Raw genomic sequence first — 20,885 nt, forward strand, 5'->3', positions numbered from 1 at the left:
ATCGGAATCCTCCTCAACGGCCCTGTTACACATGTCTTGCGTTTAAAACGGTCCGGGACATATGGTAGACTGCAAGCCATTGTCTAGTGATCATACCATCAAAACTATTACATCGCCTTGCGTATAAATAGAACACTCTTCTAAATTGCCATGGAAAAGTCAATTTGATTTGTTAATTTTTATTTTAACGACTTTTCCAAACATTTAACTACTTTAAATGAGTTAGAGGTGTGGGTAACCTTCTGGCAAAAGATGGAAAAAAAATAATCCCGAAACCATTCCAAACTCCATTGAAGCTACTCTTAAAGCTTTTCCTCGTGCAGATGGAGTCTTTAGCAACATAAGGTGGTCCTTAGAATTTTAGCCACTATTCCTATGACTTTATGTGAGTGTGAAAGATCCTTTTCTGCCATGAAGAGACTAAAAAACTATTACGGATCAACAATGACAGAAGAATGGTTTAATAGAATGCCCCATGTTTATTTCTTTTTTTATTCTACTTAAGTAAGATTTATATATAAAAAAGCTAAATAAGTAAGCAACTCACTTCCTCTTCTAGCCTAGTCTTAAGTAAATAAGTACACTTTTATAAACAATTGATTGATTTATGACAACATACACGTAGATAGAGAAGTTACGATATAATAATTCTATTACCTATCACAGAATACGTGACGTAATAATATAGATCACGACACAACCTGGTCACAACCTAGTTCTTCCATACAAGGGATAACAAGATGTATTATCAATGTCCAGATGAGAATTGTAATGAATGGTACATCGCTGAAACTGAAAGAAGATTCCCTGGACGCGTGATAGACTATCAGAGACGTGACAAGAACTTTTATATTTACCAACATATGGAAAAGACTGGTCATGAACTTTCCTATTACTGCAAAGTATTGTTTGTCAATTGATCAATTACTTGCAAAGCAAATTGTTTAACTTTCAACCATTTATTCGCTAAATGCAAATTTTTTAGCAATACACCTTTCCCGAATTTCATAAATTAAAATAATTATGACGTCATCCAAAATTTTAAAATGGTTCTATGCTCCTCAAATAAGGATATTCAGATAGAATATCAAATTATCATGACAAAACTGAAGTTTTTAGAGTAATATAATATTCTGGTTGGATTTTATTTAGATTTGAAGAAAATAATTATCTTTAACACAAGGCTATTCTTAGAAAGCTTGGCTATATGAAGGGTTAGGCCGTAACTTTCAACTCGGGTTTGAGGCACTTAACGAACAGAAATAATTACAAAATTACGTAATTTTTTCTACCTTTTGCTAAGGAACTTAGGGATAAGAATTATTTTTAGTATCAACCCTTTTTTATTGAGTTTGACATAATTAGGAAATTCGGGAAAGGTCTATTGTTTAAAATTTTGGCTATTTTTGGGGCGAATGTTTAAATTTGGTATTGTTTATAAAAATTTGTATTTCAAATAATGTTGTGTAAATAAATTAACAAATCATTTTCCATTTTACTGTTATTTTGACAGTACATGTATCTGATTTGATTGATTTACTCATTTATGGTTTGGATATGAAACTCTGATCCTTGCCATGTTGTTTATTCATTCATTTATGTTAGATTCATTTACGTTAGATTCATTTTGTCCATGGTTCCATTACATTTATATCTTTTAAATTTTCAGTATATTTATAAAGATAGAAGATTCTGATTTGGTTACTATTGCAATAACCTTCAATCGGCAAAAAACGTTATTTTGGTGTGTCATGCTGCATCAGGAAAAAGAATGAAGATTTTAGTTATTGATTGAATAACTTTCAATCTATAAAAAACATTATGACGGTGTTGTGTTGTCTTATTGCTGGTTTACAGCCTTGCTGATAAAGATTGTGAATAAACGTACTTTATGTTGTCATTTATTTTCATTTACGATGAATTGCTCGGAATACTAACGTATATGGTGTTTCTAAGTAAGTCGGTTTTATGGCACACAACCCAAAAGTTCGACTAAGAATAATTTTTTTCTGACTACGCCCCTGGTAGAGTGAATTGATTAACCCAAACTCACATTTCAAGCTCGTGTAAACAATCACATCGAGAGGAGGGTGTTTAGTGGCTACTACTTGAAATAATAGTATTCTTTCAGCGACATTTCGAATCGCTTGGATGGGTGAGGCAAGTTAAAGAACCCTAACAGACACCTTATTAAGATTTTGTAATTATTTCTATGGTATGAAACAAAGGCTGGGTCATCTATTACAGTTAATTTTTCAGAACTACGGAGTGTGAGAATAATAACATACCTTTACAAAGAATGTCCTTCATTTCCTGAATACGTTCTGCTTCGATTATTAAACCAAGCCAACCACAGCTCTTCAAGGTTTCATTCACTTTTCCACACAGATCGGCACAGCCCTTTCTTGAATACAAATCACTAATAAAATCTAATACAGCATACCGAGATTCTTTAATGTGCTCACAAAAGGCTTCTTCATGTTTGCTTTCGCAAAGTTGACTCAAGAAAAAACCCCGTTCTCTTTCATTTAGGGACAGTTGGTAAGCCAAGTAGGCAATGATGCGGTTTTCAAGTTCTGTCGAAATAAAAAAGAATGTGCCTCAATTTTAAAATTATGAAAATAAAAACTGTTAAAAAATTGTTAAATTAAAAACTGTTAAAAAATTGTTGAATTAAAAACTGTTAAAAAATTGTTGAATTAAAAACTGTTAAAAAATTGTTGAATTAAAAACTGTTAAAAAATTGTTGATTTAAAAACTGTTAAAAAATTGTTGAATTAAAAACTGTTAAAAAATTGTTGAATTAAAAACTGTTAAAAAATTGTTGAATTAAAAACAGTTAAAAAATTGTTGAATTAAAAACTGTTAAAAAATTGTTGAATTAAAAACTGTTAAAAAATTGTTGAATTAAAAACTGTTAAAAAATTGTTGAATTAAAAACTGTTAAAAAATTGTTGAATTAAAAACTGTTAAAAAATTGTTGAATTAAAAACTGTTAAAAAATTGTTGAATTAAAAACTGTTAAAAAATTGTTGAATTAAAAACTGTTAAAAAATTGTTGAATTAAAAACTGTTAAAAAATTGTTGAATTAAAAACTGTTAAAAAATTGTTGAATTAAAAACTGTTAAAAAATTGTTGAATTAAAAACTGTTAAAAAATTGTTGAATTAAAAACTGTTAAAAAATTGTTGAATTAAAAACTGTTAAAAAATTGTTGAATTAAAAACTGTTAAAAAATTGTTGAATTAAAAACTGTTAAAAAATTGTTGAATTAAAAACTGTTAAAAAATTGTTGAATTAAAAATTGTTAAAAAATTGTTAAATTAAAAACCGTTAAAAAATTGTTAAATTAGTGTTGCATACGGTATTGGCCATTGTGGTATTTAACATTATGGATGCAAATACTGGCTTACATAGAGGATTCTTTCTGTTATGATTTTTAAGTTACTTGGTCTATTACTCATAATTATTTATTTTTATCTTTTATGGTCCAATCTCCTTCAATGAAACATCCAAGTGAGCTCAAAAGTTATGTTTCTTGTAAAAAAAAGGGCAGCTTATCATAAACCTCCAGATAGGAAAATAAAAGATTATATAACGCGTCTTGTACAGGCCTTATAAGAACACCTAAATAATAGCTAAGCCTGGAATTTGGCAACATTTACCCTCAATGTTTTTATAAAAAAACATGTATTTTGCTTTTCGTCTCCTTTACATATGCAAAATTAATATGCAAGATCACCTATTTTGATAAAAAAACTTGAAATTTTATGATTGCCCGGAATAAGTCATCTAACTACTTATGTCATTATTCAGTAGTCATAAAAAATAGATAATCTGCAGGCCGACGCTAACCAATTGTTTAGCTTTAAGCTAATTTTGCTGCGAACGTTTTCATGGTATTTTGTGTTTTTGAACGTGTATTTTGCGGAACAAAAACGGCTATGAAAATGCATAGTCCAAATCAAAGTATGGTGTTGGATATCGGCAATAAAATTTCATTGTCTTACCATTTTTACTTGCGATGAATTGCAAAATGCTTGATATCGAAAATAAAATGTAAGAAGGCTTTTCATGACCACGAGGCAAATAATCAAAGCACAAATATTAAAAATGGCAGCGTGTTAGCAATAAGCGAAAGTTTAGTTGATGCTAAGAGGTTTTTACGTTATGACAAAAACAAAAATGTGAGACGCTTGCGATGCTATTTATCTTCCGTTATTAAATTTATCCATGTGACAAAAAAAACAAAAGAGGAATTGGTTGAACATTAGTTGCAAATAAATGTTTATGCTATCCTACTATGTTTATGCTATCCTACTATGTTTATGCTATAGTTATTCAGAAAGTTATACTTGTGATTTGGTCACACGTCATTATTTTTCTTAAAAAAAGTTGTTACATTTATTGCTGTTTAAAAATGTCCGTAACTTTGTTTTTGCGAGACATTCCTGTTTGGCATTTTCATAATCTATATGATTGTGATAAATGATCATTCGCGAAAGTTACTCCTCAACAAAAATTTTAGAAGAGGGTATTCACGAAAGTTACTTGCCTTGATTTCGTGATTTTTTTGACCCGCGAAAGTTTCTTCATTTAAAGTAGCTGTCCCATTGTTTTGCGTGCATAGAAAGGTCTTCATTTAAACATATCCAACAAATTAAAAGCATTCTTAGATTAAAGATTAGAACAATTAATGACCATTGCTAAAAAGATTAATTTTTTTTATGAAGAAAAAAGAATGCAAAAAATCCATTCTAAATACCTGGATAGTTGTCAATATGGTCATTTTCACCTGAGTGACTTCCACCATGAACGTTTAACTAAAGAGAAAAATTCATAATTTATTTTCAGAGCAGTCTATTTCCACGGTAGACTATTCATAAAGTTGCAGCAAGCAGTGTGGGATACCTCAAGTTTTATCCTCTTCGCATTGACTTCGTCATCCATGACAAATTGGTCATCCATGACAAAGTTTCCATTACATTAATTTCATGTTTTTTTTTCTCACTAAAATATAATAAGTAATTGATTCCTATTAAATGCCATGTAAAACTTGTGTCGCATTCACATTTTTGTCGGGTACTTGTTTATCAGGAAGTAGCAGTAAAAATGGTAGTGTTTTTATATAAACATGTGGAGTACAAATATTCATTCCACTTAAAACGTCAGTAGTAATGATGAGATTTCTTAAGGTGTCTTTCTGCTAAATTTTTCTTTAAACATGTTCAAGGCTTTTTTTTGTCATATTTTAAGGTTCTTCACAGCACAGAAATTAGAGAAAACCGTTGACATTATTAAGGCAAATGAAACTACAACGCAATTCCAATTTTTGAGAAGATTAAGACAGTCAGAACTGGACACAAAAGTTTTTAGATAAATTTTTAAGGTCGTTAACGTTTTTCATCCACAGAATTATGTTTAAGGTTTTCAAGATCACTGTCCAATTATTACTAAGTTTTAAGATTTTTAAGGTCACCACGCCCGATTTTTAGGTTTTTAAGGCCCAGTTTTTACTACATAAATCTACTGTTTTTTTTAAAAAAAAATCCTTTTTGGCTTCAAATAATAGAAAATGAATCTCCGGCTTTCTCGGTAGGTATACCATTTAAAAAGTTTTAACAAGTATAAATGGCGCTGGAATATTTGTTCGTCTGTTTGCTCATTGCAATGACTGCAGTAACACAGAAGTAAAGAACTGTTTTATGATAAAAGAAAGAAATGAGGATGAGAAACCAATAGTAAATATTCAAACAAAATAAAATATCACGTGACCTCAAGGACATATTATGTTTTTAACACCATAAACGTTGTTGACAAGTCCTAATATTTCGCAATTTATACCGTTTTTCAAGAGCTTTTATATAGGAGACATAAAATAAAGATTGCTCAAGTTAAAATTAACATATATTATATCATTAAATGCAGTTCTAAGTAAATAAGAAGAAAAAAATAGTGAAAATCGTTTTTCAAAATGGAAAAATAATCCAAATATCGCAGGAATTAATTTTGCGAATTTCGCGAAAAGTAAGTTTCCCAATAATTTTCGCAAGAACTAATTTTCGCAAAATGAACAAAAATACGCGAAATTCGCTTCCTTGAAGTACCAACTGGTTTTTATAACCAGCTGAGCAGCTGTCTCGTTGTGATTTAACTTTCGAAGCATATAGACTCCAAACCACATTACTATTTTTTTGAACTCATTTTTATGACATACTTTTAATTATCGTGTTTAGTTTTACAACGATCCAAAAAATATAAGGGTAAGCTTTTGTGTTTAAAGTCTTGTGTCATTGATATCTTATCAAAAATTAAAAAAGTACTAAATTATCTCAGTATACAATACAGCATTTGCAAAAAACTTACTCTTGTTCATAAAAACAAGATTTACTTCTACCTACGTATGTTTTAAATGAAGGAAGTAAATTATAATATGACTAGATTTAGAAAATTTAATTCTCAAACGAAATATTTATATCTTCATGTTTATAAAGGGTTCTCACATGGAGGACAAAATATGTTTTAAGAGCTTGGTACTAAAACGTTAAAGTCGCTCAAAACCAGTTTTATTTTTATATGAACAGGTTAGTTTTAATTTTAAGGCGTAAAAACTGTTCTACGCTAAACCGTCGTTTAACCAATTTTAAGAAACAAATCAGTTTGATTCTTAAAACATGTTTAAGCTGAAGACGCCACCTGCTCTATTGTTTTGTCGTTAGTTCTGGTTTTAAAAATGGCATAATTATATTATTCACCTTATGTACATATTTTGTGTTTTGTAGCTAAGAAACAGTGCAAAATAGATAAATTCTTTAAAAATTCAACAAATCAACGTTTAGATTTAACATCTTAGAAAATAATTTCTCTCTATGTAAACATACCTGTTTTAAAGACATTTTATTTTCGTTGTGAGAGTCTTAAACTATTTTGTCGTCCATGTGAAGCCAGCTTTAAGAACTTTGAAATACTAATAATGTAGAACAAAGATGAGAACAGTTTTTCTTGTCTTAACAATTGTGAGACGCTCTGCAGAAATTCTAGGTTTTATTATTATTATATAAATGCAAAAAAATATCATTACACCTAACCTTGCCACGGAACCTACTTCCGTTTAGATAAAAATACTGAACAGACCCTGGAAGAGCACACCCGCCAAATAAATAACGATTTGGTGACTTTTTATGCCATTTTTGTATCACTATCTACGATTTTAATAACCTACAAAAGGTACCTAGAGTCTAAGTGAATTTAAAATTAATAACCAACATAAAATATATATATAAAAAAAATTATACTATATAAAACACTTAAGTCTCATCAAAGTAGAAATTGTAAAGTTGAGTTTTGTATATTTTGTTTCTGTCCCCGTGCTTTCCACTTTTCATAGTACCTTGTACGCAGAAGACTAAAGTGCAGTTTCACGTGTAAGTTTGTACCTTTTGCAATGTACAAACTTAGAAACATATCGCAATACCTAGACCTAACCAACATCACATTTGTCGTAAAGTAAACGTTACTTCGTTTTATTCTCAATTCAATGCAGAAGTACAAATTATACATATATATAAGAAGCATTGCTTTAAGAAAAAGTTGCAATCCAAACAATGTACGTAAATCTTGAAATCAATTTAATTGTAGAATGTCATCACAAAAAATTGTGGCCAATCTTCTAGTCGAGTTGATTTGCATTTAGACAAATAATTCCTAGCTGTTGTACTATCAATTTCCCTCAAGTTCTTGAATGACGTCCCTAATGTATTTACTAACATCCCTTCTCTGCAATCTCTCACAAGCAGTTGCAAACTGGTTTAATGTCAAAGTCGGTTTTGAATATTGCAACAACTCAAGCAGCTTCAAAGTTGGCGAGTAGCTATTCTGGCCTTTAATTGTTGTCGCAAAATTTGAAATGTCGTGCGTGCTGTAATTAAATTCGTCTGCAAATGAACGCCAATCAGAGATACCAGCTACCTGCTTGTTTAGCATGTTAGTGATTTTCTCCAAATGTTCGTGGTCAATATTTCGGAGCTGTTCATTTACATCAATTTGATTGTCGCGGATGTACAACGCGATGTCATTTCTATCAAGATCTTTGGCAACTACCCTGAACCGTTCTACAGTAATTTCTGGGTGTTTAATGGCCAAAGATTGCAGTAAAGCCATAGCTGGACTCCCTCCTCCTGCGTAATGCAACCGCAAACTATCAACACGTGCTGATAACTCTCTGTCATCTAGGCACAATTGGTGACCAATATGCATCCAATTTTTGATTCCTGCACCGTGATCTGGATCCAAGTAAGATTGCAGCCTCTTTTTGTGCTTCAGTTTCAATTTGGATAACGTCAAACCTTAGTACAAAATAACAACTGAACGTGAGACAGGATATCATAAAATATTTCATAAACACAATTTTAATTTTTAATAACAGAATGTTCTAGTTAATATCAAGTGTTTTTTTTTCACTCCTAAATAGTTTAACTTTAGATGAAAAACTGCTAAAGCCAAAATTGTTATTTCACTAAAAACATTCTCGGCCTTCTACACAGACTTTAACCATGTGTATGTTTTAAGTAAGGTTTACAGAAGAGAGATAAATCCTTTCTCACTTATACATATACATGGATTTAACCTTTATCTTACCGGAGTGAACACTAGCCTTTTTCATTGGGGAGATAAAGATAAGAAAAACATGAAGAAACTTTTTAATACTTTACCCACTAAAAAAACTCACCGCACAAATTATGCAAAAATAAACCTGAAGATAGGCATAATTTATTGATAGGATTTTAGAAAATTACAGGTAATGCAGGAGTTTGAGACAATGTAGTATAAAAAATGCATAGCCCTGAGGAGTTATGGCAGTTAAGATGTCACGCACTGAAACTGATTCAGCAGACTCCTGCAGTCATGCCAAGGGAAATACACGCACCTTCATCCACCGGCTGCCTTTCAGGTTGCCTCTCTTGTATTTGGTTATTCCCCACATTAACTAAACAAAAATAGGCAGATAGTGGCTGTTTTGAAAAAGAAGGAATATAATTTTCAATTTTAAATGTTAAAAAACTGAAATATTCAGATGTCAAACTTTTCATTGTTGAACTAATGAAATATTTTAACTGCTTGGTTCATTTTACTTGTGCAGAATTATTATTTGAATCATCAATTTCACTTTTGAGCATACAACTTTTTGTGCAAAACTTTTGTGTGTAATTGTTGTACTAATTTTTGTGTGAATGGGCGAAATTTATAAATAACCTGCTAGTCATTGAAAAGTATGTAATTGAACCAAAAACATTCTCCACCACAGTTCATATCATAGTTCCTGTTTTCCTGATTTTGTCCATTTTCAAAGAAGTTTGAAATTCCATGCATACTTTATTAGAGAATCACTGGTTTATACCAATTTATGTGCTCTGCTAAATTTTGAAAGTTTTAAATGTATACCTTTAAATTCCTTTTTCCTGGTTTATCCTGCCAAGCTCGAGGTTTCCGATGGCTGAGGGTCAAATTGGAACAAATTAGTACCTGGTGAGCTTAACTGCAAAAGTTACCTTTAACCTAACTTACTTTTTAGGACAACATCCCCTAGCAACAAGTTCTTTTCTTATCACTAGATTTTTTGTAAAGTTGTTACTATATATAATTGTCTAATTAGTTTTTACAAATGAAAATAAAATCTAGGTGCACATTTCGTTTTCTCCCTACGGATTCCAATGCTACACAGAATTGTGATAATATTACCGTGGAGCAAAATCTGGTAGTAACCAACACATGGCAACGCAATGAATTTTTCCATGTGGAAAACTTTAAGGAAACTATTTTTGTTATTTATGTATATATTTTTGCATAGCATCAAGAAACATTTTATGCAAACATTAATTGTGGGTGTACAATATATTTAGTTTGGTGGTTAGTGTCACATTTTACTCACTTAGTACATACTTTACAAATATGTGTTAAATATCTTCCAACATACGAGTTACTTGCATTGTTTATTAAACTTAAAGATAATAGGCAATTATATAAGGTCAAAGCAAAAAATGATTCAGTTATTTTTTCTGTGAAATGTTCAAAATGTTTTTTAAAACAATGAGCGTTATCAACGGCAACAACCATTACCCTCATAAAATCAAAATTGGAGACTCAAGCGAACGCACCCTGAGGCAGGCTGGCTCCATTCAAAAGGATTATAAAAATCGATATAACCGTTTGTTTACTCATAAGTAAGTTACATTTATATTTAGCATAACTTTTTGTATCAACAGATAATTTCCTAAAATTTCCTACAAAGATGCTAAACATGTGTACATAACTGGTAGCTACCTCAAAATATTTCAAAACTTTGGAACTGACATTTATTTCTTAAACTACGTTTATCATATCGATATGCAAAGTTATATGACATTGGTAATGCAACACATCTCTGTTTTCTGTTTGATTTTCATCAAATAAAAGCTCTGTGATTGATTTTATTATCACTGTTTGGTCTGTTTGTTTACATGTTGCCATACCTCTCCGCTTAAATCACGTGACTATGTTGTTTTATTGCGTGATCCCTGCTGCTGACATCAGCAAGCTGAGACCGTCATTGCTATAATGGGCCTAATTGACAAGGTCATTGAACATCTAATGCATACAGCAAGTGTAATCCAACAATAAAGGTCCATGCAGAGCCTTCTATAATAATACCTATAGGAGGATATCCCCTAGATGATACATTTTGATTTTGTGTACGAACGTCTTAATTTTGGAGAAAAATATGCAAATCATGATATAACCCTAACTCACTCCAAGTCACCAGATAATGCACCTACGCACATTTTTAAAATTTTAGCCCTAAAAGTGACTTTTTGTTCGATTATAAAAAATTCATAATAAAAAAATAATAAAAGCATTAAAAAATACCATTAAAAACATCTAACAATATATCATTCCTTTGCATTCGCATTAATATGATTTTCACCATTCCAACTGTGATTTCCACATCAGATATTTGATCCCAAACTTTAAACACTGCAAAACATTTTTCTTTCGCATTTTGAAAAGTTCTTTCAATATTTTCAATTTCATGCGATGGCATAGAAGGTACCTTCCGAGCAAAGCTGAGCCAGTCATCATTTAGCCGTGTAGCTATGTTATCAATTTCTTTAGGCGAGATCGGTTTTTCATCCCTTATTGTTAAAGTAGCAAGGCCTATGGTAAAAAATACATTTTTATAAGGCCTTTGAGGGTAAGGGCATAATTTAAAATGGATTACAAAACCATAAAACTACGAATTTCAGTAAGTTTGAAAAATAAAAGGGGACACAGGAAAAATCTTGTAAGCTTATTAATGTACGCTGTTTGTTTTTCTCTAAAAATTTATGTTGCATATTTTTACAGATGTTCCTGGTTTATCTAATGTTTACATTTGAATGGTTTACATGTTTTACTTCCTTATACTTCAAAAAACCAGAAGCACAACACGTGCATTATTTTCTACATTGCGGTTACAAGTTTAAGGCAAATTAACTTTAAAATAAACAAGTGAAAATAACTGAAGTCTTCTCCTGTTAAGGGACCACTAAGTCTTCTTCTGTTAAGGGACCACTAGGGCCTAAATTGTGCGAATATTCAAAGCTAAATCAACCCATTGTTTAAGAATTACCGGGTTGATGACAGCACCCAAACACAACCTGATTCCTTCTTTGGAAGCACAAAGTAGCGGTTTAGTGCTTATCTGTGTCATTTCCAATTTTCACAAAAACAATCCCCATCCAAAACCATCCTATCTTACAACAACATGTAAATGGTTTTTAGCGGCTTTCATGATGTACACAGAGTTTGACATATGTCATTGTCAACATCATCAATCTTTGTTTAAAATCTGTTTTCCATACTACCAGTAACTATTAAGTAACAACACTTTCTTACTTAATCATCCTCCTCCATCCTCTTTAATTGTTCCGACTAACTCAAACTTCTGTTGTGACATCTCTAATGCTACACATATCTATGTTGCTTCTTAGCTCATCCGAACTTTTTCTGTCTCTAGAACCGGTCTTACACACCCAACTAAACATATTTTCGTATCTTTTTTTCTATATGGTCAGGACCTTCCTGTTTCACTGCATATGTTTTGCTACCATACAACATAACACTTCTTACACAGGTCTTAAACAACCTACCTTTTCCCTCAATCAATTTCCCTCAAGACTCTTTTTAGTTGACAAGAGTAATAACTCCTTACACTTTTCCAAGCAGAATCTATGTACACCAACATTTATTCTTTAATTAAAGTAATCCTTAATCCAGGCACAACTTCTAGCATTGTTGTACATAGCCTGAACAACTAGCCTCTCATCTACAACTAATTTTCTTATAGACCACTCAATAAGTTTACATAGCACTCCACCAAAAGCTTTCTTTAAATGAAAAAATGGAGATTCTTCCCCTTTCTTAAACAACTTTCCTGAAACTGCCCCCCAAAAATTTTGCATCTGGAACAAAACCGAATCGCACCATTACTGATCATTGCCTTTTTCAATGATTTTTATTATCATCAATCAACTTTAACCCTCTATAGTTATATCTTATTTTAAGGCATCACCTTGACTTTGAAACAATTGACTATTACAACAATTAACCATCACACTTGACAGCCTCTTACTTGCATCCCTCAAAATTATCCAAGTTCCCAACGGCAATCAGTCAGCAATAATTTGCCAACACAAATATGTAAAACGTTAGCGGTTGCATGAAAATTCGATATGACGTGAATGATTGCAATCACGAACTGTGTTTTCCTGCAAAGAAAAACAACCTAAAATGTGACAGAGAATAAAATAATTGCTAAGAGCGTAGTTATGTTTCCTCATACATGGTGTATACAAGAACTTAAACAAGTTAGTCCACTTTTTCACAAAGTTGGGCGTTAAAACTACACAAGGGGTTAAAGGGCATTCTTTATTAAGCGCCGAAAAATGGCATTTATAAAATGGGTAAAAAACCAAGACAAAGAAAATCAAGCAGAAACAGGTCTATCTATTAGCCATTTTTATACGAAATTTAAAAGCAGGTTGTTTCATAAAGTGATCACTTTATGAATACATCCTTTATAAAGTCAAATTTTTTGCATGCTTCACAATAAAATCTTTTGAGTACTTTTCATAATATTTCATAACACTGTCTATCGATAAACAAGATTCACCAGAAAATAGGATTTTCTGAGGACTTTTAAAGCAAACCAATTTTTCAGGCAAAATCATTAATTTAAAAAGAGCAACTTTTCATTCACTTTAAATCTGCCTGGAATTTAAAAACTTGCAGTACTAGGCACAACATCATCATCATCATTCTCGGCTTAACCTCTGTTTTCCATGCTAGCATGGGTTGGATGGAGTATTAATGACCCTCTTCCAATCTGATCTAGACTGTGTTAGATCTAAACTTAACTCCCTCTGTATCAAGTCTGTCCTTATAACTTCCTGCCAAGTCTTTCTCGGTCTGCCTTTGGGCTTTGCCCCAGGAACTATTAAGTCTCTACATTTTCTTACCCAATTATCCTCCTCCATTCTTTCCAAGTGCCCCAGCCAATTTAATCTTCTTATCTGGATAATATCTTTAATTCTACGGATACTTAGCCTGCTTCTTAGCTCATCTGAACCCTTTTTGTCTCTCAAACTGGCGTTACACATCCACCTAACCATTCTCATATTACTCCTATCTAAACGGTCAAGATCTTTCTGCTTCACTGCCCATGTCTCACTACCGTACAACATAACACTTCTTACACAGGCCTCATACAACCTACCTTTTAACTTAATTGACAAGACTCTGCTAGTCAACAAAGGAAGTAACTCTCTGAACTTTTTCCAAGCAGAACATATCCTGCAAGTAACACTTCTTCCAACACCCCCTTCACTGCCCAACATATCACCTAAGTAACAGAAGTTCTCAACTATCTCTAACGAGCCACTGTTGTACATCATTGAAGCTGGAAATACTTCATTCTCTATAATCTCACCTTTGCAACACTTGCATACAAACTGAATATCAGCTCTTAACCTTCCACCAATACTACTGCACTTCTTATGTACCCAATGCTTGCAAGTCTGACAAAAAATTGAGTTACTACCAACCCCTTTCCTGCAAACTCCACAAAGCCACTTTCCAACTACAAGGTCACACTTGGCTGCAATGCTACTAATCATGACTTTAGACTTTGCTGTGCTCACCCTTAGCCCTTTCTCTTCTACTCCTTTCTTCCACTTCTCAAACTTTTCAACTAATTCTTCCATCGGCTCTGCTATGAGAACCAAATCATCTACAACTCCCATGGACAACCTGTTCTGAACTCCATCGACAGCGCTTCTAAGATGTACACCAACATTTACACTAAATTCATCACTAAGTGAATCGTTAATCCTGACACGACTTGTAGCATTGCTGTACATAGAATGTACCATCGAAACTAGCCACTCATCCACACCTAATTTTCTCATAGCCCACCAAATAACTTTATGTGGCACTCTATCAAAAGCTTTCTCTAAATCTACAAAGGCAAAATAGAGATTCTTTCTCTTTCCTAAATACTTTTCCTGAAGCTGTCTGAGTAAAAATATTGCATCTGTAGTGCCACGCCCCTGGAACAAAACCAACTTGCATCTATCTATATCAATTCTTTCTCTAAGTAACTTATCAATCATTCTTTCAATAACTTTCATTACTTGATCAACCAACTTCAAACCTCTATAGTTACACCTTTCTAATACATCACCCTTGCCCTTGAAACAATTCACTATTACACTCGACTGCCACTCACTCGGAATAGCACCATTCTTTATAATCTGGTTAGCAAGACTTGTAATAAGCTAAACTCCAATATATTCAGATGCTTTTACCATCTCTGCAACAATGCGTGATACTCCTGCAGCCTTGCCAATCTTCAATTTCCTAATAGCCTCCACTACCCATTTTGTCTTGATCTGCATAGCTGTCCCTTCTACAACATCATCATCAGACAAATTATCCTCATCCCAATCAAACTCAGTGTTAGGCAACCTCTGATAATAATTCTTCCAAGCTACCCCTTTCTCCTCCTCTGTGCTAGCCAAAACACCTTCATCATTACGTATACAGTTCTCACCTACAACATCTTGATTAGTCTTCTTCATTTGCTTTGCTATCTTGAATACCTCATTGCGCTGGTCTTCCCTTCTTAACACATCTGCAAATCTGTTTCTCTCTGCTTCTGATTTTGCCTTATACACTGCTGTACGAGCATGACGCTTAGCTTCTAAGTAAACATTTTTACTACCACCAGATTTCCACTCTTTCCAAAGTTTCCTCTTTTCCTTTATACACTGGTCAACCTCATTATTTCACCACCAGGTCTGTCTATGTCTAGCAGGTCCTTTCGTCAACCCACAGGTATCATCTGAAGCTTCTAGAAGACAATTCTTCAAAGTAGTCCAAGTATACTTTCAACATTGTCACTATCACACTGACCATTGTGGGCTAACTGCTGAACTTTTGCACTAAACTGTCTTGCTACAATTTCTTCCTTCAGCTTCCAGACTTTACATTGGGGCCTGTACTTTCCCTTGGCTTCTTTAACACTCTTAAAGATAATATCACTAAAGTCGCCGCCCACCATGACAAGTTCAGTGTCTCCAAACTTTGATGTGACTGCTATTAACTTATCATAAAACTTATCTTTATCTTCCTCACTGAATCCACACTGTGGAGCATAAACTGACAGAAAAGTGACAATCCTATTACCTATCCAAAACTTTATCACTACAATACGACCATTCACACGCATAACATCTATTACTTTTTCTACCCACTTCTCTGCAATGAATATGCCAACTCATCCATATCCATCACTATTACCTTGCCCTCCTATTTTCCACAAATCTCACTGAAGCTCCTCTCCATCTGACTTCCTGAACACAACACATATCAACAGATCTACGTTCTAACATTTCGACTACTTCACCTGCTCTACCTCTCAGAGTACCAACATGGCTACACTAGCCATCCTCAACCTTGTGTTATATACCTTGTGATGTGATAGCTGGGTAACGGTCCGACAATGCTCACACCTGACAGCTGTCCTACCGTGCATGGCACCTTCACTCCTTAGAGTTACGGCCTCACTCCTTAGAGTTACAGTTCATGGATGACCGTTCAGCATGGGAGAAAATCTCTTCACAAGTCAGTGGTAATTAATTTATCAGGGGGTAGTTGCACACTTTTCGTTAAGTTCTTATTCTTAGCTGTTTCATGATTATCTTTGTTATTAAATCTTCAAATATGTTGTTTGATATTTTTTTGTTGTTGCCAAAAATTACTGTACAATGAAGTAATTTGTTTCTGTTTTAATAGTTTTTCACAGGGCACTGCCCCTTAATGAAATATTCTTGACGTTTTTATATCAAAATTACGGGAGTTGTATTATGCTATATACAGCCACATATTACTTCGTATTTTTACCCCCTTATACAATAAAAAGTGAAAATATGTCCAAGTGTATTAAGACTCATTTAGGGGGTATATGCTACTATTTTTACAGTGAATTAAAGCAAATTATTGAATTTTGTGTGGCCTAATAAACAAAATGCAAAGTAAGTGGCAGGATAATTGGGCAGTTTCTTACGTATTACGCTATATCATATATTAATATGCGCTCAGCTATATATGTGCATGAGTGTATCTAATGTGTACATCTACAGAAATTCAACTCAGTGCATTTTACAAAAGCACCTGGGAAGGTTTTTGTGTTTAAGCAAAATGTGTTTGTTTTAATTGCAACAATGAGGCTTCTGACCGAAAATTAAGTACATCCACTCAACTAGCTTGAAATACCCTATATCCACCACTGACATATGATAGTACACGAAGCATCACGAAAAGTGCTTATTTAATTAATGTGCTGTCTTTTTTTGCCTGTGAATATTTATGCATTTGTGTTTTTTTTAATTGCCGATTGCCAACACTAATTTCGAGGTTTCAAATAAAACCTCAACTCCAGTATAGCCAGACACTTTTACAAAATCTGCAACAACACCTGACACACCTGTAGACTTGCAAATTATCATTTTCCAACAGCCTCCAGTACCTATTCTGTCTTTAACTAGCATAGCTGACCACTCTGCTGTATTATCGTCCAGAAAACTATCCTCCCTCAAATGAAACTCAGGGTTAGCAATCTAATAACCCATCAAGCTAGCTTTTTTTCCTTCTCTGTACCAGCCAAGACATCTTTATCATCACAACATCTTGATTAGTTTTCTTCATTTTTGTCTTGCTACTTACATCTTAATGCATTGCTCTTTCCTTCTCAACATATCTCCAAATCTGTTACTCTCTGCTTCTGATTTTACCCTATGCACTGCAGTTTGAGCACAGCACCACTTTCACTCTTTTCAAAGTTTCTCCTTTTCCTTTTTACCCTGGTCAACCTCTTATCATCAGAAGTTTCTAGAAGACAATTATTCAAGGCAGTCCAAAAATTATCTCAACGTTTCCACTATTACATTGACAACTACTAAAGGCTTTTACTAAATTGTTTCCTTACAACCTCTTCATTCAGCTTCCAAACTTTCTGACAGGACCTGTATTTTCCTTGGCTTCTTTAACTCCCTTTAAAACAGTATCGCAAAATAGCAACCTATGCTGGGAAACAACACACAACCAAATAAAAAAAATTATGTGTATGGAGAAATATATATATACAGAAAAAATGGACACACAATCACACAATGGACAATGAAAGGAAAAATAATTTAAGCAGGTTGTACACCTGCTCTTTTGCAAGGCATATCACTTTAACCACAATGTTGTTGATAGGTATATAACTTTAAAATGATTGACATGGCAAAGAATTAAAACTTGCAGGAATTTCAAGTGAAATTATTGGTGATTCTAGTGGGAGAGGCAAATCCTAATCCAAAGGATTCTAAATATATAAGTGCTCACCATAAATTGATCTTGGACAAAAAAAGAGATAATTAATAACAGACTAAAACAATTTGGCCATTTACATAAAACAGAAAAAAGTTTAACCAACCGATATCGGTATGTGTTAACATTTGATAACATAAAACGATACCAGCTGTTTTAAAAGACCTTAGCAAATGCACATTTTTGTAAGTATTAATTTCTTACCTCTTTGCAGTCCATCCATGTTCATATTAGTCCTGCTAATCCTGCTAATATACTGTCAACATGCATCATTTTTGTAGTATATTCAATGCATTATTTAACTAAAACATTTAATTCTTTATAACTAATAATACAGGCAAACCCTATTACCTCTAGAATACAAAAAATTGTAACATTACAGTTTTCTTCTTAGATATATCCTAATTTGGAGTGCAAGTCAAACAAAATAAAAGATTGTCTAGTAAGTATTAAATTTTTACAGCTACGTATCTAAAAAATGAACACAAAAGTTGCACACTTTAAAGACAAATAAGGCAATAGTCCTCTTTTGTACAATGTATAGGGCAACTATAATATATATCTTGAACAAAGAAATCCTAGATGCAATAATCATACTCAAAATCACTCTAATATACAAACTAAAACACTGCCATCAATGTGCCAAAACATAAAAGTGAGATACAAAAAAGAAACACTGATTCCTTTTCCGATTTTGTTTGTTTATATTCTTCATAATATATGCAGTCACACAAACTACAGATGTTTTTAATTTTTCTTCTTGCCATTTTGAATCTTCTCCTTCTTTTTAGTTTCAGCATACACTTCATTCAAGTTAAAATCTTGTATGATATTTTGCTCCTTAAAAATATAAGGAGAAACAACCCCTTTGCTATTAAGAGTTGGTCTGCGCAGGCTTTCCTTCCCATTCTTAAACAAAATGAGTGTTGGTAGATTCTTACTTGATATATCGGAGTTAACTTTGTACTTGTCAGCAATCATTTGATATCTTGTTACATCCAACTTGCCAAATTTAAAAAATTCATTGCCATATTGAAGTGATAGGGAAGCAAACGTACTGGAAAACCTTGAACACGGTGGTGACCAAGTGGCATAAAATTCAACAAACAAACATTTTTCTGGTTCATGATGTAAAACTTCATCTAAGGCTTGTCCACGAAAAAATGTCACATTATCTGGGCCAGAATAGCTTGGCTCTGGGAACACAACAAATAAAAACAAGCAAAAAGCTATATATAGAAATCCCAAACGTAAATCTTGTCTGGAAAATAATAAGGCATTTGCACATTTTCCAAATAAAAAAGTGTTTGCTATGTACTCTCTATTACTGATTGGTTTCCATCTACGGTTTTTAATAACCAACACTAGACATAAAAACATCAAAATTTCGGTATCTCTCCAATCTAGTTGGCATTCACCTTCTTCTGATAATTCAAACAGCATCGTGCAAAGAAAATAGTTACAACGTGTGATTAAAAACAATATACATGCAAGCATGTTTAAAAAATAATGAGTAGAGAGATAACTTGTTATTGCTTCCATGTTTTAAATGTTTTCCTAAAAAATACAATTATGCTCTTTTATAATACGCTTGTGGGAGACTATGTGAGTCCACAGCACAAAATCCCGGGTCACTTTCTTAAGCTTAAACACTGTCTCCGAAAATTGGTGTTACGCTAAAGTTTACCAAAATAAAATGTAAGCTGCCAAACCAGAAAACTTCTACTACAGCATCATAGGGTGAGGTAATGTTTTAAATAATTTATTTTTACCCATGGTTTAGCATGCTCGCACAGTATCTTATGGAAACAATTTGTTTATCAGCTGAAAAGAGAAAACCGAAACATAGAATCCTGTCTCTCTTTTTATATATTTTGTACTGATTTCGCCAATGTTTACTTATGACCAGGTTAGTTTAAAGTTTGTTTGCTCTTTTTTTATCTTCCATTTTTGTGTTCTGGGACCAAGGTTGCTACTTTTATAAAAAATCTATCACATTTAAATATAATCAAATATGAAATGTAAAAAAAACTGTCATTGTAGAGTACAAAAAGTTGGTATTGTTAATTAGAAATATTCTTTGTACAGAAGAAAAACGTACAAAGAGAATTGATTGGAAATGTATTAGACAAATGTATACATTCCCAATCCATTCTCTTACGGATGGAGCAAGGTTAAAAAGGGATCGTCTTAGTTTGTTATAACATTGTTTCAAAAAAAAGATGAAATATTTAATTCATTTCATGATACAATTATGAAACAACATAAAAAAATAATGAAACAATTTCCATACGATAAAAATTGCGTCAATTTCGTATCAAAAATGAAATGATCTTGGAGACGATCCCTAATCTAAGTAACACACTGATTGAACTTTCTTCCAGAGAACACTACCTACTGAGAAAGCTAAAGAAAAGCAGGTGCAGCATTCAGAAGATGATATATTTTTGTTTTTAGAGTGTCTGGTAGAGAGATGAATTTAGGTGTGTAACAATTTCTTAGTCGTTTCAAATTTCAGAGCTAAACTTTCCCTTAAATATTAAGTTCCTTGTTGTGTCATGGGCCTGAACATGTTTTCTTTACACCTTTTTTTATAAGAATATACTCTGAAAATGAGTCAGAAAATGAAATATCTTAAGAATATATCCAAGCTCAATTTTTTTTTAAATGTAAAGATTTGTATGATGCACAAAATTTCAAAAAAACACTATTCTTATATAAAACAGCATGTATCTCCCAGAAAAGAATTTATATAAACAGTATTTTTCTGTTGCTACTGCTTTTAGCACTACAGGGTGGAGGTGATTCAGTGTTGTTGTCATTATTATAAACATAACAAAATGTAAACAAACTTAAATCAATGTTTACATCTGTTATGTTACGATCATTCGAAACTTTGTTCAATTCATCAAATTTTAAAACACTGCGTTGCTAACACA

General features: G+C 32.7%; 3 protein-coding genes across 3 annotated transcripts in view; all 3 read right to left on the bottom strand.

Moving 5' to 3' along the window:
• The window catches only part of LOC130645069 (uncharacterized), a 65,694-nt gene that overhangs the window by 17,034 nt on the left and 27,775 nt on the right, over nucleotides 1–20,885 (bottom strand). Inside the window, exons 2-4 of the mRNA XM_057450927.1 lie at nucleotides 4,912–5,011; nucleotides 4,766–4,823; nucleotides 2,289–2,576 (exon numbers count right to left, since the gene is read on the bottom strand). Of these exons, the coding sequence (XP_057306910.1) occupies nucleotides 2,289–2,576; nucleotides 4,766–4,823; nucleotides 4,912–4,968 (403 nt within the window). The 5' untranslated portion in view covers nucleotides 4,969–5,011. The remainder of the gene's footprint in view (nucleotides 1–2,288; nucleotides 2,577–4,765; nucleotides 4,824–4,911; nucleotides 5,012–20,885) is intronic.
• LOC130645070 (uncharacterized) lies at nucleotides 5,777–18,372 on the bottom strand. Its single transcript, XM_057450928.1, has 4 exons — nucleotides 18,151–18,372; nucleotides 10,903–11,190; nucleotides 8,927–8,986; nucleotides 5,777–8,345 (listed from the first exon to the last, which is right to left on the bottom strand). Exons 1-4 carry the CDS (start codon nucleotides 18,173–18,175, stop codon nucleotides 7,720–7,722), a joined length of 999 nt encoding a protein of 332 aa, XP_057306911.1. The 5' UTR covers nucleotides 18,176–18,372; the 3' UTR covers nucleotides 5,777–7,719.
• On the bottom strand, nucleotides 18,631–19,984 carry LOC130645072 (thioredoxin-related transmembrane protein 2-A-like). The gene has a single exon (XM_057450929.1). It carries the CDS (start codon nucleotides 19,486–19,488, stop codon nucleotides 18,694–18,696), a length of 795 nt encoding a protein of 264 aa, XP_057306912.1. The 5' UTR covers nucleotides 19,489–19,984; the 3' UTR covers nucleotides 18,631–18,693.

Source organism: Hydractinia symbiolongicarpus, chromosome 5 (assembly GCF_029227915.1).
Source record: "Hydractinia symbiolongicarpus strain clone_291-10 chromosome 5, HSymV2.1, whole genome shotgun sequence".
NCBI lineage: Eukaryota > Metazoa > Cnidaria > Hydrozoa > Anthoathecata > Hydractiniidae > Hydractinia > Hydractinia symbiolongicarpus.

Coding starts and splice junctions, on each gene's coding strand:
- LOC130645070 (XM_057450928.1), bottom strand. CDS start 18,175: ATGAACATGGATGGACTGCAAAGAG. Junction 11,191..18,150: donor CATGGATGGACTGCAAAGAG/GTAAGAAATTAA, acceptor TTTTTACCATAG/GCCTTGCTACTTTAACAATA. Junction 8,346..8,926: donor AAGGCAGCCGGTGGATGAAG/GTGCGTGTATTT, acceptor TTTTGTACTAAG/GTTTGACGTTATCCAAATTG.
- LOC130645072 (XM_057450929.1), bottom strand. CDS start 19,488: ATGGAAGCAATAACAAGTTATCTCTCTACTCATTATTTTTTAAACATG.